The sequence below is a fragment of the Somniosus microcephalus genome, chromosome 14, assembly GCF_052327205.1.
Source record: "Somniosus microcephalus isolate GS21.2 chromosome 14, FLI_Smic_1.0, whole genome shotgun sequence".
In the NCBI taxonomy this organism is placed as follows: Eukaryota; Metazoa; Chordata; class Chondrichthyes; order Squaliformes; family Somniosidae; genus Somniosus; species Somniosus microcephalus.
In genome coordinates this window covers 111,400,824-111,422,137 of record NC_141000.1, presented here as the reverse complement: position 1 = coordinate 111,422,137, position 21,314 = coordinate 111,400,824, and the positions used below count along the sequence as shown (strand labels likewise).

Sequence of the window (21,314 nt, the reverse complement as noted above, 5' to 3'; positions counted from 1 at the left end):
CTGAGTATTGCAAGGTTTTTATGGCAGAGTATGGCTGGGGAATACTCTGCACATTAAACTGAATTACAGCTGACTGGGAGTGTGTTACGGGGCTCTGACACAGTCAAGGGCTTCAGATGACATCATGGTCGAATAATTGAGACAAAGGCACTAGGCGGTTATTTTGATGAACCAGCTGAATGGGTGCCATGCTAACACATCAGGCCTGCTTGAAAGGCTGGTTTTAACACGCAGTTTTGGGCCTCGTTGCTGATTACCATAGTTTGAACTTGCCCGGAGGTGCTAAATCAGACACCTGCAGGCTTGGCACTCAACCGTTGATTAGACACAATTTTTGTGGAGCAGTTTGTGTGGGCTCCACGCGCACACTTCCAGTGTAGGTGTGGAGTGGGCTGGCTGGCGCACAGCGGCATGTTTCAGGATGGTTCAGGGTTCCGAGTGAGAGGGCGCACAGGTTCTCGGTCACGGCACTGGGGGTCCTGGTGGAGGAGATCCAGAGGAGGAGGGAGGTCCTGTACCCGCACGGGGGAAGGACGCCACCTCACCCTCCTGTCCCTCTCTCCTGCAGCAGCTGGCGTTGCCCTGCCGGGCCTCGTGTCCTCCTCCCATTCCTCCTGCAGACCAAGGGGGACCCCCCCAGCAAGATGCCGATGACTACCAACAACAACAACAACAACTTGTATTTATATAGCGTCTTTAACATAGTAAAACGGCCCAAGGCGCTTCACAGGAGCATTATAAGACAAAAAATTTGACAGCGAGCCACATAAGGAGAAATTAGGGCAGGTGACTAAAAGCTTGGTCAAAGAGGTAGGTTTTAAGGAGTGTCTTAAAGGAGGAAAGAGAGGTAAAGTGGTTTAGGCAGGGAATTCCAGAGCTAAGGGCCTAGGCAACAGAAGACACGGCCACCAATGGTTGAGTGATTATAATCAGGGATGCTCAAGAGGGCAGAATTAGAGGAGCGCAGATATCTCGGGGGTGGGGGTGGGGGGGTGGGGGGGGTTGTGGGGCTGGAGGAGATTTCAAAGATAGGGAGGGGCGAGGCCATTGTGGGATTTGAAAACATGGATGAGAATTTTGAAATCGAGGTGTTCCTTAACTGGGAGCCAATGTAGGTCAGCGAGCACAGGGGTGATGAGTGAACAGGAATCGGTGTGAGTTAGGACCCGGGCAGCCGAGTTTTGGATGACCTCAAGTTTACGTAGGGTAGAACGTGGGAGGCCAGCCAGGAGTGCGTTGGAATAGTCAAGTCTAGAGGTAACAAAGGCATGGATGAGAGTTTCAGCGGTGGATGAGCTGAGGCAAAGGCGGAGACGGGCGATGTTACGAAGGTGGAAAAATGCAGTCTTATGCCATGGATATGTGGTCGGAAGGTCAATTCAGGGTCAAATATGAAACCAAGGTTGCGAACAGTGTGGTTCAGCCTCAGACAGATGTTAGGGCGAGGGGAGGGATGGAGTCGGTGGCTAGGGAACGGAGTTTGTGGCGGGGACCAAAAACAATGGCTTCGGTCTTCCCAATATTTAATTGGAGAAAATTTCTGCGTTTTTTTTTACGTACACCTGAGAGGACTTAACGTCTCATCCGAAAGACGGCATGTCCGTCAGTGTGGCAATCCCTCAGTACTGCACTGAAGTGTCAGCCTAGATTATGTGCTCAAGTCTTTGGAGCAGGGGCGAATTAACACACAAGCCTATGGGGCCTGTGCCCAGGGCCTTAGTCTATATGGGGCCACTGGTAAAACACATCTTAATGCAGAAAAACTGCATACAACAGTTTCAGTTTTATTTAAGCGTAGTATATTGTGTTATTTACTTTATTATTAATGAATTGTGTAAACATTCTATGAGTCTATTGCTTCATGCATTTTACTGTATGTCTGTGTTTTCATGGGTGGGGTGGGTGGGGTGTGGGTGGGGTGGGGTAGGGTGGGGTGGGGTGGGTGGGGTGGGGTGTGGGTGGGGTGGGGTAGGGTGGGGTGGGGTGGGCTAGGGTGGGGTGGGGTGTGGGTGGGGTGGGGTAGGGTGGGGTGGTGTAGGGTGGGGTGGGGTGGGCTAGGGTGGGGTGGGGTGTGGGTGGGGTGGGGTGGGCTAAGATGGGGTGGGGTGGGGTAGGGTGGGGTGGGGTAGGGTGGGGTGCTGGTGGGCTAGGGTGGGGTGGTGTGGGGTGTGGGTGGGGTGGGCTAGGGTGGGGTGTGGGTGGGGTGGGTTGGGTTAGGGTGGGGTGGGGTGGTGTAGGGTGGGGTGGGGTGGGCTAGAGTGGGGTAGGGTGTGGGTGGGGTGGGGTAGGGTGGGGTGGGCTAGGGTGGGGTGTGGGTGGGGTAGGGTGGGGTGGGTTGGGGTGGGGTGTAGGTGGGGTGGGGTAGGGTGGGGTGTGGTAGCGTGGGCTAGGGTGGGCTAGGGTGGGGTAGGGTGTGGGTGGGGTAGGGTGTGGTGGGGTGGGTTGGGGTGGGGTGTAGGTGGGGTGGGGTAGGGTGGGGTGTGGTAGGGTGGGCTAGGGTGGGGTGGGGTGTGGGTGGGCTAGGGTGGGGTGGGGTGGGCTGGGTTAGGGTGGGGTGGGGTTCTGCGAGGTATGTGGAGGGGCCCCGAATATTCTTGGTGCCCAGGGCCTCAAGAATTCTTAGTCCGACTCACCTCTGGAGTGGGCTTTAAACCCTGACCCTCTGATTTAGAGGTGAGAGGCCATCACTGAGCCAAGGCTGACACATTTCGGTGAATTTACACCCCCTATTGTTTGTTTTGCTGAACACTATGGGTTGTCGCTGTAGTTTTTCAATCCTTTGCAACAAAGCTAATTTAAGGAATACTGGCAAACTAGGTCCAATGGTGCCACGATCCCACAACTAGGAGCACAGATCAGAACATTGGAAAACACTTTTTTTTCAATAGCAGAAGAATCCAAAACAAGCCTTTCACGTTTTAAAAAGTCTCATCCTTGTTTTCAAATCCCTCCATGGTCTTGCCTCTCCCTTTCTCTGTAATCTCCTCCAGCCCCACAAGAAGCATCTTGAGACGTCATTTTTTAAAAATGTATTCATTCACGGGATGTGGGCGTCGCCGGCAAGTCCAGCATTTATTGCCCATTCCTAATTGCCCTGGAGAAGGTGGTGGTGAGCCGCCTTCTTGAACCGCTGCAGTCCGTGTGGTGAAGGTACTCCCTTAGCGCTGTTAGGGAGGGAGTTCCAGGATTTTGACCCAGCGACGATGAAGGATCGGCGATATACTTCTAAGTCAAGATGGTGTGTGACTTGGAGGGGAACTTGGAGGTGGTGGTGTTCCCATGCACCTGCTGCCCTTGTCCTTCTAGGTGGAAGAGGTTGCGGGTTTGGGAGGTGCTGTCGAAGGAGCCTTGGCAAGTTGCTGCAGTGCATCTTGTAGACGGTACACGCCGCAACGTTAAAGGCGCTATAGAAATGTGAGTTGTTGTTAATGACGAAAGCTGAGAACAGCAAGTTGTAGTAAGAGCAGGCGAAACACGGCTGGGTTTTTTTTTTAAGCACTGCCTTGATCAAGTAGAAATTACTTGTGCTCACATCAGAGCCCATCAGCACCTCACATCTAGTGTCAGAAAACATCCCTTCTTACCTCGTCAAATATTCCCTGTCAGCTAAAAGTCTCCTTGTACCATTAATGCTGTCTCTCTCATCTGATATGCTCTTTGTTGCGAGGATCCTGGGCTGTAAGAAGTAATGTTCTGTGTGGTTATAGTGACAGATAAAAGAAAATTAGACAAATCGTGAGGCACTTACCAACAGTAAATTGAGGCTCATAAAAGATTATGGCCACGCTGTTTCAATTCATGTACTTAAAGGTACTTTTGCAACCATGAACAGAGTGACCTTTTTCTTACCTACCATAAAATATTGTATCTATTATCTTTACAATGCAACTCTTTAAAGGAACAAATGCAACGAGCCATTTAACGAGCGTGGTTGTATCTTAAAGGGACATTGCCATTATGGAAGAGCGTTTAGCAACAACAACAACAACAACAACTTGCATTTATATAGCGCCTTTAACATAGTAAAACATCCCAAGGCGCTTCGCAAGAGTGTTACCAAACAAAATCTGATACTAGGACAGGTGACCTTGGTCAAAGAGGTAGGTTTTAAGGAGCATCTTAAAGGAGGACAAAGAAGTACAGAGGCGGAGAGGTTTAGGGAGGGAATTCCAGAGCTTAGCGTCTAGGCACCTGGTAGCACGACCACCAATGGTGGAACGATGAAAATTGGGGATGTTCAAAAGTCCAGAATTGGAGGAGTGCATGGATCTCGGAGGGTTGTGGGGCTGGAGGAGGTCACAGAGATAGGGAGGGGCGAGGCCATGGAGGGATTTGAAAACAAGGATGCGAATTTTTAAATCGAGCGTTTGCTGGACCGGAAGCCAATGTAGGTCAGCGAGCACAGGGGGCGATGGGTGAGTGGGACTTGGTGCGAGTTAGGACACGGGGCAGCGAGCACAGGGGGCGATGGGTGAGCGGGACTTGGTGCGAGTTAGGACACAGGCAGCGAGCACAGGGGGCGATGGGTGAGCGGGACTCGGTGCGAGTTAGGACACGGGGCAGTGAGCACAGGGGTGATGGGTGAATGGGACTTGGTGCGAGTTAGGACACGGGGCAGCGAGCACAGGGGGCGATGGGTGAGCGGGACTTGGTGCGAGTTAGGACACGGGGCAGCGAGCACAGGGGGCGATGGGTGAGCGGGACTCGGTGCGAGTTAGGACACGGGCAGCGAGCACAGGGGGCGATGGGTGAGCGGGACTTGGTGCGAGTTAGGACACGGGGCAGCGAGCACAGGGGGCGATGGGTGAGCGGGACTCGGTGCGAGTTAGGACACGGGCAGCGAGCACAGGGGGCGATGGGTGAGCGGGACTCGGTGCGAGTTAGGACACAGGGCAGTGAGCACAGGGGGTGATGGGTGAACGGGACTCGGTGTGAGTTAGGACATGGGCAGCGAGCACAGGGGGCGATGTGTGAGCGGGACTTGGTGCGAGTTACGTCACGGGGCAGCGAGCACAGGGGGCGATGTGTGAGCGGGACTTGGTGCGAGTTAGGACACGGGGCAGCGAGCACAGGGGGCGATGGATGAGCGGGACTCGGTGCGAGTTAGGACACGGGCAGCGAGCACGGGGCGATGTGTGAGCGGGACTTGGTGCGAGTTAGGACACGGGGCAGCGAGCACAGGGGGCGATGGGTGAGCGGGACGGTGCGAGTTAGGACACGGGGCAGCGAGCACAGGGGGCAATGGGTGAGCGGGACTTGGTGTGAGTTAGGACACGGGCAGCGGATTTTGGGATGAGCTCAAGTTTACAGAGGGTGAGAGGTGGGAGACCAGCCAGGAGAGCGTTGGAATAGCAAACAGTTGTCCTGTTGACATAATTTTCATTGAATTGGATCATTGCATCACAGAAGAGTCATGTGTCATTTGAACAGGCATGTGACCAAAAATTATGCATGACTTTTCCAAACTTTCCTCCCCTATCCAGTGTTGCCAACGGTCCCCCTTAAGTTGAAAACATACTTGTTAAAAATGCCGGAGGTGAACCCAACTTTTCATTGAATATATTTAAGGTGGAGATAGACAGATTTTTGAACGATAAGGGAGTCAAGGGTTATGGGGAACGGGCAGGGAAGTGGACTTGAGGCCAAGATCAGATCAGCCATGATCTTATTGAATGGCGGAGCAGGCTCGAGGGGCTAAATGATCTACCCCTGCTCCTACATCTTATGTTCTTATGTATCAGCAGGAAGCAGGCTAGTGATGGCAGAGTTGACTGAAATTGAGATTCAGTCAGGTTGAAGGCAAGTTCAATTCCAAATTTAGTCCTTTCCGCCCTCACCTGCAGCACTACCTATTACCCAGATACATAGTACTATCCCTATTGATTACCATAAAACATATCAAGGCATTTTATATTATGCTATCAACACTAAGCTCCCGTAGTATTAAATAAAACAGTAAGTGCCCTATCTTTACCATCATTTGCTGACAACATTCTTCAGCCTAGAAATTTATCTCGGGCGGTGGGACAAGATGGGTGTTATTGGATCGGTCGCCCGTTATGCCTGATATTCGGTTCCATTGAGGCGCTGTGTATAATGGGCTGCCAATCCAATACCCCCTGTTTTGCCCCACTGCCCGAGACTAATTTCTGGGCCTTCCTCTTTATCAACTTCTCAAGTTTGTCCTAGCATCATTCCAGGTCGACGTTCCAGCACTGGTGCTGTCAAGTTGCTTTGATTCCTGCTACAGTAAGCCCTTGTTTAAACGGCACTTAATCATCCGGAATACTTTAATAACTGGCATAATAAATAACCGGTAATCTTGCCGAACCCATCCAGCACTCGTTTTGCCGAGTCCGAGTCTCCCACGGTGGCCGAGTTAGTCAGTGGTTTTTATTTTTTGTTTGTGTTAAAAATTGCCTTGGTAGGTATACCTCTCTGTTATCCAGAAATGTTCATCAACCGGCACCATCCTGGTCCCATAGGTGCCAGGTAAGAAAGAGTTTACTGTATATTGCAGTTCTCCAGTTATTTCACAAGTTGCTTGCCGCATTCTATTGAAATGCTTTCCCTGAATTCCTTAATAGACATCAGATGCTCTGGATCGCATTCCCCCTCCCTCCACGGAGAGTGCGATCTCAGATCAGTGTTCTAACGTTACCCTTGATGGATGCAACAGTCCTCAGCCAACACGGATTGATTCTCAGATGAAAGCTGCATCAGATCCCAGACAATACTGATTGATTGGTGTGTTGGATACTTGAAACCCCATGGGGAGGCTGGTGACTTCTAAAGATGGTTGCTACAAGCCTCAGAGAATATCTTACGTATCACCTGATGAATGCTCCGGGGGTCTCCGGAGGATATCGACTGCCCCCTTGTCTCACACACCCTCTAACACTGATTGGCATTGCTACATCCAGGCTGCCTGATTAAATTACCTGTAATCTCAGTTGCCCTTTCTTTCTGGTGGGACAACTTTAAAAGCACCAGTTCAGGAGATACATTTAGCTTTAAAGGGCCAGAATTAGATTTTTTTTACATAGAAATTGCAACGTGGGAACAGGCCATTTGGCTCATTCAGTCCATGTTGGGGTTTAAATCCTATGTGCCCGCTCAGTTCTCATATCCCTTTCTTCGCTTTTCCTTCAGCCACCTATCTAACCCATTCTTAAATATTGACGTGCTCTCTCCATCAGCCACTCACTCTGGTAGTCCATTCCACGCACTGAGTTATTATTTTTCAGTCATCGATTCTTGATTTCTGATCAATCCTTCGCACTACTTGTGTCAGAATTGTTAATCAGCAACAGTGCCTTTAACGTTATAAGATGTCCCAAGGCGCTTCACAGGAGTGTTATCAGACAAAATGTGACACTGAGACACATAAGGAGATATCAGGACAGGTGACCACAAGCTTGGTCAAAGAGGTAGGTTTTAAGGAGCGTCTTAAAAGAGGAAAGAGAGATAGAGCAGCGGAGAGGTTTAGGGAGGGAATTCCAGAGCTTAGGGCCTAGGCAGCTGAAGGCACGGCCACCAATGGTGGAGCGATTAAAATCGGGGAGGGCAGAATTGGAGTGCAGAAATCTCGCAGGGTTTTAGGGCTGGAGGAGATTACAGAGATAGGGAGGGGGTGAGGCCCTGGAGGGATTTATTTAACAAGGATGAGAATTTTAAAATCCTTTTAAGGGTCATTGGACATCAAGCACACAGAGTGGAGTACTAGGCTCCTATCTGCTATGATGGCCACTGATGCTTAAACAAACTGAAACAAAATAAAGTATTTATATATTATTTAAAAAAATCTAATGACCAACTAATGATTCTCTTGCATGGGATGGAGAGCAGATAAGCAGGATGCCTTTTGGTGTATGCTTGTGTAAAAAAAGTTTCTTCTGTTATCTGTCCTAAACCATCTTATTATCTTATATCTAGGTCCCCTTGTTCTAGACCCCTCAGCCACAGGAAGCAATCAGTTTCTATCTACTCTGTCCTATCCATTCATAATTTTAAAACACCTCTCTCTAATCAACACACAATTCCCTCTGTTCTAATGAAAACAGCACCAATTTTTCAAGTCTTACTTTGCATTTGTATTTTTGAATCCAACGAGAAATTTGTTACAATAAGGAGAGATTCCATTGGAGGAGATTGAATGTGTGAGCGTGTTGGCACTGCGGTATGCTGTACCTGAGAGTGGTGGGACACAGACCCACTCATCCAGTCCCTGTTCACCGTGCTCGCAATTTCAGCAAGGCCGGGTGGGAGAATCAGCCGAGCAGAAGCTGGCGTTCCAGCAGAAAGTCATGAAAACTGGAAGAGGCACACCTCTGCGACGATGCTCTGCCGCACCTTCTACTGGCTGGCTGCACAGCGGCATTGGCCAAATCCCAATAGCACTCCCCTCAGCCTCTCAGATAGAGCAAGTACGGGAATCAAAAGAACCTCAGAAATGTTAGAATTATCATAGAATCATAGAATATTACAGCACAGAAGGAGGCCATTCGGCCCAACGTGTCTGTGCATGCTCTTTGAGAGAGCTATCCAATTAGTCCTGCTCTTTCCCCAAAGCCCTGATGATTTTTCCTTTTCAACTATTTATCCAATTCCCTTTTGTTAGTTACTATTGAATCTGCTTCCCTTTCAGGCAGTGCATGCCAGATCGTCATAACTCGCTGCGTAAAAAAAATTCTCCTCATCTCCCCCTCTGGTTCTTTTGCCAATTATCCTCTGGTCACCGACCCTCCTGCCAGTGGAAACATCTCTCCTTATTTATTCTATCAAAACTCCATAATATTTTGAACATCTCAAAGGGCCAGGGCGATTAAGAAAAATGTGCTCCCTGAACCTATATGCAGTCTGCTTCACCTGCGGTGACCACACTGTTCGAGAACCCCCTGATCTGATTCTCGGTTTCACTGTGAGCTTGTTTCTGCTTAAAGTACAGAGCAGCTCGTTAGTGACCTCACGGTGTGTTTGTTTTCAGAATTAAACCTCTTGCCTGCTCACAATTTCGTAGCAGTTCCTAAAGTGCGGACATTGGTTATGTCGAATGAAAGGAAGTTCTTGTGATTGAAAGTTCCAGGGTTCTGTCATGTTTGCAAATAGAACAGCAGGAGTGGACTGTGGAGGATTGTAATGGGCAGACTCTCTCTGGATATTTTTTTATTCAAATATATAAATAGGCCACCACAATCTGGTATACATATCACATGTCGCTAAGGGAACGGTAGCATAGTGGTAACGTTACTGGACTAGAAATCCAGAGGCCTGGACTAATGATCCAGAGACATGAGTTCATAATCCCACCACGGCCGCTGGGGAATTTAAATTCAGTTAATTAAATTAATCTGGACTAAAAAGCTAGTATCAGTAACGGTGACCATGAACCTACCGGATTGTCGTTAAAAAAACCCCCACCTGGTTCATTAATGAAGGAAATCTGGCGTCCTTACCCGGTCTGGCCTATATGTGACTCCAGACCCACAGCAATGTGGTTGACTCTTAACTGCCCTCTGAAATGGCCCAGCAAGCCAATCAAGGGCAATTAGGAATGGACAATAAATGCTGACCTTGCCAGTGATGCCCACATCCTGTGAACAAATTTTTAAAAATGTGTATCCCTCCTTAACTTGGCTCCTTATAAAATGGATCAATCAATTTATAATGATTTTAAATGCAATAACATTTCTAGAAGATAGAACAGTGCACCCTGCAGAGGAAGACCGTGCTTTGAGCATGGTACCAGGGAGAGTCTTGTCAAACAATTGTGGCTTTCAAGTTTCAATCACGGTATTGAATTGAATGGAAAGGCTGGTTCCTAACCTACCAAGTCCCTGACTTTATTTTGATTTACCCAGGTAATTAAATTCAGTTAATTAAATTAATCTGGAATAAAAAGCTAGTATCAGTAACGGTGACCATGAAACTATCAGATTGTCGTAAAAAAAGACATTTGGTTCATTAATGAAGGAAATCTGGCATCCTTACCCGGTAAAGTAATGTGTTAAATTTTGTGTGGAAGTTATCTAACGTATGGAGGCCAGGCTTTCCATCAATTAGAATGACTAGGACACCAGAGAGGCCACTGCCAATAAAATGGCTCAAAGAACTTTGATGTGAGTCAGGGATTTCAGTTAGTTAAAGGCAACAATGAGACTGAAGTAAAACATTGCATTTCATTGCTAAAAAGACCACATGCAAAGTGTAATGGAAGAGATGTAAATGTCACGTTTATTCATTCTTGGGGTTTTAATTCAAATTGGGATTCAGCTTTGGTTGCTCCAAAGGCACGACAGCCACTAGTGTTTGGAGGACAGGACATATGCGTCTCCCTCCTCCAGGTCATGTACGTGGACCTGTCACTAGAGTAAACCCTCTGGAATTGCGATACACGTTACTGGACTATTCATAATTGAACTGAGGCTCCAGTGATTGAGTGACTGTGGTGTCACTGGACTGCCCGCACTTGAATAGGTGCTTTGCCACCAGAGGACTCAGAATTGGATACATGCTCATCACTCTACCACCCAGGATGGAATGATTGCTCTGGTACTGGGCTGCCTGGGATTGATGGATGCCCTGTCACCAGGCCCACATGGATGCTCATGATTGAATTGATGCTTTATTGCTGGGTAAGCTGACAATGGAGGAACCCTCTGCTGGACATGGGTGTGCACTGTCCCTATGCCACACCAAACTAGATAAATGCTAGACCATCTTGTGAGGAGGGGTTGACGATTTCTCTCTGTGCGCTATTTATAGAGAGAAATTATAAACATGTTTATTAAAAAAAGTGGTTATGATTTACTACAAATAGCCCAAAGGGAAAATTGGCAATCGCTATGCTGACGCGCACATGAAGAATGGTCCCACGGGTTTGGTACCAAACAGTGCCTGGCACCATGGAGCCATACCTCCAGTGTTAGTTTTGTAAATTTTCTAGAGCCCACTAACTCTCGATGACCAAACATGGAATCAAAGTGTTGCACCTGCTCACAATGTGATTGCATTAACAAGACACTTCCAGAGAAGCCCATAGAGCCAGACTCAAAGGCATTGTCCCAGAGAGGCCACAGTTTACACAAATGAAAGGGAAAAAAAAATCAATGGAAACACAAGGGAATCTACTTTAATGTTAGCCTATTGAATATTCTAAAAATAATTGATGCGTTTCTTTGATCTCTCAACCAGTTGCTTTTTTTTTGTTCCCCTTTCTCTGCTCTTGGGTCTTGCAATGTTTCAGAGCTATGGCAGTGTCTTTTTTTATCTCTCTTTTCTACCTCAATCACGCTGGCAGTGAGTGGAATTTTTTTTGACACCGTTACTATAACAACATCCTGTCCTGACCCCTGTCATCGCTGCTTCAGAAAGAGCCTCAGACCTTCATTTTGAAGCCTCTGACAATTTTCTCCCAATCACGGCGAGGAGAAAGGAAAAGAAAATCAATTTCACTGGCGACGCAATTAAGTCTCTGAGTTTAAATGATTAACCCTTCATGGATTTATCACAGGATTAAAAGAAATTCTCACAATATATGGGATTTAGGCCGCAAGATTATTTTTTCTTTTACTTCTACACAAAGAATAGAAGAATTTTTTTAGCAACAGGATAGGACCATTGGGCCCAACAAGCTCATCACATTAAATGTTATTCGTGGTGGACATTTTATGAGCTAGCTTTCCGAGCACAGAGTATAGAAGATTGGGGTGAGGGGGGAGCGGAGGGGGGGGGTGCGATCCGTTTGAAATGTTAAAAGGATTGGATAGGGTAGATGCGGAGAAACTACTTCATCTGGTGGGGGAAATCAAGAACAAGGGGGAACATAAGCTTAAAATTAGAGCCAGGCTATTTAGGAGGGAAATCAGGAAGCACTTTTTCCACACAAAGGGCCGTCGAAATCTGGAGTACTTCCTCTCGCTGCCCCCCTCCCCCCCACCCTGCTCCCCACCCCACAAAAGATCGTGGATGCTGGGGGATAATTGGAGCTTTCAAGACTGAGATCGATAGATTTTTGTTGGGTAAGGGTATCAAGGGATATGGAGCCAAGGTGGGTAAATGGAGTCGAGGTGGACATCACCATGATCTAATTGAATGGCGGAGCAGGCTCGGCGGGGGGGTGCTGAATGGCCTAGTCCTGTTCCTGTGTTCCTGGAGCAGTTGAAGTGTGAGGGACTCTGGAGGCCTTCCTGATCCATTAGGGTGGAAAATGAAGTGGACTGTGAATTGGGTGTTCGGATCCCAGTGTGCCCTTCTGTCGCACAAGGCTCATTGCTGGGAGGGCTAACACTGAAAAACTACCCCTGTATTCTATTTGTTTGAATAAAATGCGGTTTTATTGGCGTGCCTTTTCGAAACAGCAGGGTATAAATTCACTTCATGTTTCAGTATAGAAATATTAATAGATGTTATCCTTAATTAGATGTATGTGTAACCTGGACTGTTACTCACCATCACTGTCAACCCTGCTGAAGTTATGTTTAGCAGACGGGCTTTATTTTGCTTCCAGCCAGCCTGGGTAGTGTGTGCGTGCGTGTATTTCTTAAAAATAACCCCACAACCATTGCACATTAATCTGCATATTTACCTCTCAACCTATAATATAGTGAATTCAGGTCATTGTTCGGGGTGAGAGTGCAGGCTTCTGTGGAACTGTATGAGGTTAGGGGGGTCTTATATGCACCACTGCTGCTTTTCTCAGCAAGGCTATTTGACGCATGCATGCTGGCAAACAGGATTCGCAGCGCTGTGTCGATGTTTGCTAATAAGTACTTCCAGCAAACGCCTGGTGGCGTGTTTTTGAGCTAGCCCCCACAATGCTTTGCAGTTCTGTACTGCGTGTGAGTCAGGCCTTCTGAGCATGTGCCGTCATGGGCCGGAATTTGCGCTGGGTAATGACCCCGCAGTCGCCGCCATTACCCCACTGAAACTGACCGCAACTCCGGGATGTAGCGCATGCGCATCTAAACGCGGAAATCCTGAAGTTGCGGTCAGTCATTCACTGCTCCGACACTGGCTGTGCTGTGGATGCCCCCTCCCCCCACTGCATAAACCGTCAATCAGTGTAATTAGTGAAACTGCCGAAAACTTGGGTTTTTCTGCAGTAATATCGCTGTTTAATTCCCCATTAGTTGTTAAGCCTTGTTGGAATAGGTGTAACTGGGGTTTTAACAGTGCATTGACTGCTAAACAAACGTTCTGACCCTGAAAAATGAATTTTTATATTTGTGGAGTGTCAAATTCCTCCATTATGATAAAAATTACAATTTTAAAAATATTTTTTCAATGCTTGTTCATGATATTTCAGCCTTATCCCCATGTGAGAGTCCCAACCTTTGTTACATTTCTTTATGGGGAGGTCATTGAATGTTTTATCACTGGGCGTGGTTGAGTCATCTTTTAAGGCAAAATTGGGTAAATATCTGAGGCAGAGGAAGACACAGGTCTATAGATTGAGCAGGTTGGGCCTATACTCTCTGGAATTTAGAAGAATAAGAGGTGATCTCATTGAAACATACCAGATTCTGAGGGGGATTGACAGGGTAGATGCCAAGAGGCTGTTTCCCCTGGCTGGAGTGTTTAGAACTAGGGGCCATAGTCTCAGTATAAGGGGTCAGCCATTTAAGACTGAGATGAGGAAGAATTTCTTCCCTCAGAGGGTTGTGAATCTTTGGAATTCTCTGCCCCGGAGGGCTGTGGATGCAGAATCGTTGAGTCTATTCAAGGCCGAGATACATAGGTTTTTGGACTCTAGGGGAATCAAGGGATATGGGGATCGGGCGGGAAAGTGGAGTTGAGGTCGATGATCAGCCGTGATCTTATTGAATGGTGGAGCAGGCTCGAAGGGCTGTATGGCCTACTCCTGCTACTAATTCTAAGGGCGAAAAATTGAGTCACGCCCCCTTTGTGGCGTTAACTTCACCAGGGCACTACTTTTAGTGGAAAAATTACCACCCCCGCAACCGAAATTGAATGGTTGCGTCCCAAGAGGGAAGCGGGGCGCTACTGGAAGCACCCTGCCTCCCTCTTGGGGCGCTCCGAGGGAATGTTGCGCCGAGGTATTGCAGGCCTTCATACCCCTCTTAAAGGGGAGGGGCCTTGCGCAGCGCGACCCAGGGCCCAGCTGGGCCCCCAGGGATCAGGAGTGCCGGCAAAAGAGCCCGGCATGCAAGAGAAGTGTGGGGCTCCTGGAGTGCAGCCGGCACTCTGCGGGGGGGGGTGTGGGGGGGTGGCGGGTAAGGAGGCCGGTGACGGGAGTGGAGGCAGGTGCTGGCAGGCGGCCAGCAACAAAAATGGCCGCCCGGCACCTCGCCTTTAAATAGCGCCGCCGCGGCCGCAGGTAGGCCCCCCCTGACCCCGTCAGACAAAGCGTCCGGCGGTAAGTCAGGGGGCGCTCCCAAAGATCGTGGCCGGGGCGCGAGCGGGGCGCTGCGCATGGTGATGACGTCATCGCCAGCGGCGCAGCACCGCGGGGCGCTATCTGTTAGCGCCGCCGCTAACCTCCCGCTGAATTTTGCCGGAGGCGTTGGCGGTGCCAAAGCAACTGAATTTTTCCCCTTTACATTCTTATGGGAGTGTGTGGGACATTGAGATTTGTTTTACAAAGAGCTAGCACTGACACAATAGTCCGAATAGTCAACTGCAAATCTCTACTGTTCTGTTGAGGAACTAGCGAAGGTCAAGTTTCTGATGAAGAGCATCAACAAGCATTGGCCTGTCTTTTTTCTTTACCTATGCTGATTAACCTGTGGTCTAGTTCTAGTTTTATTTCAAATTTCCAGCAGTGGTAGTTTTATATCTTCTTATCTCTGCCGTTTGTTCCATCTCTTTTCTCTTCAGATTACCCCAACGGTGCGAGGGGATTCGGGGTTTTTCTCCTGCCATGCTATTAATTCATACGGAGAGGACCGAGGGTTGATACAGCTCACTGTGCAAGGTAAATTGTAATCTTCGTCACGTGCTAATCTTCTCCCCAATACACAGTTGACTTTGGCGATCAGCTGCCACCACACATTGTGCCACATGCTATTTCCCAGCCGATCAGGCCTGTCCCTCGCATTGATATAGCACCTTTAACGTGGTACAATGTCCCAAGACACTTCACAGCAGCGTGATCGGACAAAAGATTGACACCAAGTCAAAGAAGGAGACATTAGGATGTCTCACTAAAAGCTTGATCAAAGAGGTAGGTTTTAAGGAGCGTCTTAGATTATATCGATAGATTTTTGGATATTAAGGGAATCAAGGGATATGGGGATAGTGCAGGAAAGTGGAGATGAGGTAGAAGATCAGCCATGATTTTATTGGATGGTGGAGCAGGCTCGAGGGGCCGAATGGCCTACTCCTGCTCCTATTTCTTATGTTCTTATGTCTTAATGAAGGAGGGAGATGCAGGGAGGTTTAGGGTGGGAATTCCAGAGCTTAGGGCCTAGATGGCTGAAGATACAGCTTCTAATGGTGAAGCAAAGGTAGTGGGGGATGCACAAAATTGACTTTGGAGATCAATTATCTCCACACGTAGTTCCACATGCCAATCCCCAGCCCAGCTGCCCAGCAAGAGACCTGCCCCATGTCCTCTACCAACATCATCATCTGCTGAGAGGTGTGTGAGATTGATTCAATGTCACCAGCCTGCTAATCTTCCCTACCCACCCTAATGGGGCAGAGGCTTGCCTCCACTATCATCTGACTGCCAGGTAATTATCAGGAAGATACTGTTTGGGGAACGGTGGATGAGAAGTGATGTGCCGTCCTTCCGCACAGCAGCAGGTTGTCTCCCTAACGCACTGTAGCCCCGGGTCATCTCACAGTTGTATTTTCACCTGGCATGCTCACTCCACAACAGCCCAAGGTCTCCAGATAGTAAAATGAACCACCCAATCAGGGTTACTCTGTGGTGTACAGTGCTGTACGGAGTTACTCCGGGGTGTACAGCACTATACGGAGTTACTCCGTGGTGTACAGCACTATGCAGAGTTACTACACAGTGTACAGCACTATACGGAGTTACTCCATGGTGTACAGCACTATACAGAGTTACTACACAGTGTACAGCACTATACGGAGTTACTCCGCGGTGTACGGCACTGTACGGAGTTACTCCGCGGTGTACGGCACTGTACGGAGTTACTCCGTGGTGTACAGCACTATATGGAGTTACTCCGCAGTGCACGGCACTATACGGAGTTACTCCACGGTGTACAGCACTATATGGAGTTACTCCGCAGTGTACAGCACTATACGGAGTTACTCCACGGTGCACGGCACTATACGGAGTTACTCCGCAGTGCACGGCACTATACGGAGTTACTCCGCGGTGTACGGCACTGTACGGAGTTACTCCGCGGTGTACAGCACTATACGGAGTTACTCCATGCTGCATGGCACTATATGGAGTTACTCCGCGGTGTACGGCACTGTACGGAGTTACTCCGCGGTGTACGGCACTGTACGGAGTTACTCCATGCTGCACGGCACTATACGGAGTTACTCCGCGGTGTACGGCACTATACGGAGTTACTCCACGGTGTACGGCACTATACGGAGTTACTCCACGGTGTACAGCACTATACGGAGTTACTCCACGGTGTACGGCACTATACGGATTTACTCCGCGGTGTACGGCACTGTACGGAGTTACTCCGCGGTGTACGGCACTATACGGAGTTACTCCACGGTGTGCGGCACTATACGGAGTTACTCCGCGGTGTACGGCACTATAAGGAGTTACTCCGCGGTGTACAGCACTATACGGAGTTACTCCGCGGTGTACGGCACTATACGGAGTTACTCCGCGGTGTACAGCACTATACGGAGTTACTCCACGGTGTACGGCACTATACGGAGTTACTCCACGGTGTACGGCACTATACGGAGTTACTCCACGGTGTGCGGCACTATACGGAGTTACTCCGCGGTGTACAGCAATATACGGAGTTACTCCGGGTTGTATGGCACTATACGGAGTTACTCGACAGTGTACGGCACTATACGGAGTTACTCCATGGGGTACGGCACTATACGAAGTTACTCCGCGGTGTACGGCACTATACGGAGTTACTCCGCGGTGTATAGCACTATACGGAGTTACTCCACGGTGTATGGCACTATACGGAGTTACTCCGCAGTGTACGGCACTATAAGAAGTTACTCCACGGTGTATGGCACAGTACAGAGTTACTCCACGGTGTACGGCACTATAAGGAGTTACTCCACGGTGTATGGCACTATACGGAGTTACTCCACGGTGTACGGCACTATACAGAGTTACTCCACGGTGTACAGCACTATACGGAGTTACTCCGCAGTGTACGGCACTATAAGGAGTTACTCCACGGTGTATGGCACTATACGAAGTTACTCCGCGGTGTACGGCACTATACAGAGTTACTCCACGGTGTATGGCACTATACGGAGTTACTCCACAGTGTACGGCACTATACGGTGTTACTCCATGGGGTACGGCACTATACGGAGTCACTCCACGATGTACAGCACTATATGGAGTCACTCCCATGTGTACAGCACTATAGGGAGCTACTCTGTGGTGTACGGCACTATACGGAGTTACTCTGGGACATACAGCGCTGTACGGAGTTACTCCACGGTGTACGGCACTGTACGGTGTTACTCTGGGATATACAGCACTGTATGGAGTTACTCCACGGTGTATATCGCTGTACGGAGTTACTCCGCGGTGTATGGCGCTGTAGGAAGTTAATCCACGGTGTACGGCACTATACGGAGTTACTCCACGGTGTACGGCACAGTACGGAGTTACTCCACGGTGTACGGTGCCGTACGGAGTCACTCCGCGGTGTACGGCACTATACGGAGTCACTCCGCGGTGTACGGCACTGTACGGAGTTACTCCGCGGTGTACGGCACTATACGGAGTCACTCCGCGGTGTACGGCACTGTACGGAGTTACTCCGCGGTGTACGGCACTATACGGAGTCACTCCGCGGTGTACGGCACTGTACGGAGTTACTCCGCGGTGTACGGCACTATACGGAGTCACTCCGCGGTGTACGGCACTATACGGAGTTACTCCGCGGTGTACGGCACTATACGGAGTTACTCCGCGGTGTACGGCACTATACGGAGTTACTCCGCGGTGTACGGCACTATACGGAGTTACTCCGCGGTGTACGGCACTATACGGAGTTACTCCGCGGTGTACGGCACTATACGGAGTTACTCCGCGGTGTACGGCACTATACGGAGTTACTCCGCGGTGTACGGCACTATATGGAGTTACTCCGCGGTGTACGGCACTATACGGAGTTACTCCGCGGTGTACGGCACTATACGGAGTTACTCCACGGTGTACGGCACTATATGGAGTTACTCCGCGGTGTACGGCACTATACGGAGTTACTCCACGGTGTACGGCACTATACGGAGTTACTCCACGGTGTACAGCACTATACGGTGTTACTCCATGGGGTACGGCACTATACGGAGTTACTCCGCGGTGTACTGCACTATACGGAGTTACTCCGCGGTGTACAGCACTATACGGAGTTACTCCGCGGTGTACGGCACTATACGGAGTTACTCAATGGTATAAAGCAGTATATAGTAGGACTCAGCAGTGCAACAACAACTTGCCTTTATATAGCGACTTTAACATAGTAAAAAAGTCCCAAAGTGCCCCACAGGAGGGTAATCAGACAAAAATGGACGCTGAGCCAATGAAGAACACATTAGGACAGGTGACTAAAAGCTTGGTCAAAGAGGGACGTTTTTAGGAGCGTCTTAAAGCAGGAGAGAGAGATGGAGAGGTGAGAGGTTTGGGGAGGAAATTTCAGAGCGTAGGGCCTAGATGGCTGAAGGCACGGCTGCCAATGATTGGGCGAAGGACGTGGGGGATGCACAAAAGGCCAGAGCTGAAAAAACGCAGAGATCTCAGTGGGTTGTGGGGCTGGGGGAGGTTACAGAAATAGGGAGGGGCGAGGCCACAGAGGGATTTGTAAATGAGGATGAGAATGTTAAAACTGAGGCTTTAGTGGACCGGAAACCAATGTAGGTCAGCGAGCACTGGGGTGATGGGTGAACGGGATTCGGTGTGAGTTCTGATAGGGGCAGCAGAGTTTTGGATGAGCTCAAGTTCTTTAAGAGTGGAAGACGGGAGGCCGGCAGCTTTGGAATTGTGGAGTCTGGATGAGGGGTTCAGCGGCAGATGGGCTGAGGCAGGGGTGGAGACGGGCAATGTTACGGAGGTAGAAGTAGGCGGTCTTTGTGATGGCGCTGATATGGGGTCGGAAGCTCAGCTCAGGGTCAAACAGGACACTGAGGTTACAAACAGTCTGGTTCAGCCTGAGACAGTGGCCAGGAAGGAGGATGGAATAGGTGGCGAGGGAACGGAGTTTATGGCGAGTGACGAAGGCAATGGCTTCAGACTTCCCAATGTTTACATGGAGGAAATTATTCTTATCTACTTACAGTTGCGATATAAACACTTTGTTAAACACTATGGGCTGGATTTTCATCGAGGAGTCGGGTAGGAGGCGGGACTACAACTTTCGGGGTTGTAGTCCCGCCTCCATCGAGTTGTGGCCAACCCACGCGATTTTGACTTGATTAACCTTGTTGAGCCCGCCCAGCAGGCTCAGCAGGCCAATTAAGGGCCACCCGGCAACAGGTGACGTCACAGATTGATATTTCATCTGTCAAGACCTTTTGACAGATGAAATATCAGCATTTCACAGCTGTTTGAAGCTGTTAAACACTGACAATCTGTACTCCAGGTTAATTCCTTCCTCTCAGGCTGATTTAGAGATCTCCCCAGAACAGAAAGCTGAATGCTGCAATTTTTGACAGCTCGCAGCCATTCTGCTTTGTTTGCTGGTGAGATGAGGGACTCCCGAGACCTGAAGGAAGGAAGGCTGTAAAGGTAAGTAAAGATATGTAAAACTTATTTAAACACTTTACACATACCAAACACACTTACCTTTGCACTCATGCACACATCACTCAGCTGAACACCGGACATCTCGACTCCTCCAAGCCCTTCATCCCGACGGCCCGCCTCCTCTAACTTGGCGTGGTTTGGAGCTGTCAGGAATCCCACACTTCAACATAAAAAATAGGGATTAGGCTACAAACTGCCTGTTAACTACCTGTTAACAGGCAGTTAATTGGCACTAATCCCCTTCCCGCCTCGGGGAGGCGGGTCCCAGTGCGGGGCGGGTACCCGCCTCCTTTGAAACTGGCATGGAGGTGGGTTGGGGGCGGGATGGGGTCGGGACCCCCGATTTCGGGATTTTAACCCCCCACACGCCTCCAATCCCACCTCCACGGCCCAATGAAAATCCTGCCCTGTACATTCATTTCAAGTAAAGACTTGAAGTGAAGAGTTTCCAGAGATTACTGTTTGGGTATAACATAACGCATGAGAAATGTGATATGAATCAGTTAGTACACTTTTTTTCTGAACTATTTCTTCCTGCCGTATTGCAGAGCCCCCAGATCCTCCAGAGATCGAGATACGTGAGGTGAGAGCTCGGAGCATTGCTTTGAGGTGGAGCATGGGCTTTGACGGCAACAGTCCCATCACCGGCTTTGACATCGAATGCAAGAACAAGTCAGGTGGGTTCCAGAAAGCAAAGCACTGATATTAAGTCCCGGAGGGAGTCATGCGGTGGGGGTGGGAGAGTGGGGGCCGAGGCGGACAGCAAACCTTCCGGCCCCCCTGCAGCGCGAGGCCCCAGGAGACTCGAGCTCCCGAGCCTTATCTGCACAGCCCCCCCCTTCAGTCACCCGCCCAAACCTGGCGGGAAGGGCTAGCTGGCCGGCAGGCAGGAGCGGAGATCCGGGAGGCGGGAGACCCACACCCAGGGTCCCAAAAGAACCATCCATCCATCCTTGGCACTCAGGTAAATAGTTGGGACTGTGGGTGGGGATGGCATTGCGGGGGTGAGGGGGTTGGTGCTGAATGGGCAGCTCGGGCAGGGCAGGCCCAAGGTTTCTTTGTAGGGTATGGAGGGGCACTCCTGATCCTCCTGGACCACAAGGAAATGAAAACTAAAATAAAATGGACTCACCTTTCCGAGCCTCTCCCGGCTCCGGCTCCGGCTCCGGCTCCTCTTGCCTCCAGTGTTGACGACTTCCTTGCACAGGCCTCGGGTTAAAATTGCAGTCGGGTCTCAATGAGGTGATGGAAGCCCTCTCTGTGTGTTTAAAGAAAGACCCCCCTGCCGTCTGCCGTGCGCCCCTCCCGCCTGCTCAAAAGAACAGGTTAGAATTGCAACTTGCAAGAAGGGAGCCGGATCGGGCGGTGAGGGAGGGAGTCGCTGCAGCCAATCTAACTG

General features: G+C 49.5%; 1 protein-coding gene across 1 annotated transcript in view; it reads left to right on the top strand.

Annotated features, from left to right (window-relative positions):
- The window catches only part of LOC147107845 (cell adhesion molecule DSCAM), a 745,787-nt gene that overhangs the window by 577,817 nt on the left and 146,656 nt on the right, over positions 1-21,314 (top strand). Inside the window, exons 13-14 of the mRNA XM_086007196.1 lie at positions 14,839-14,935; positions 20,464-20,592. Coding sequence (XP_085863322.1) covers positions 14,839-14,935; positions 20,464-20,592 — 226 coding nt within the window. The remainder of the gene's footprint in view (positions 1-14,838; positions 14,936-20,463; positions 20,593-21,314) is intronic.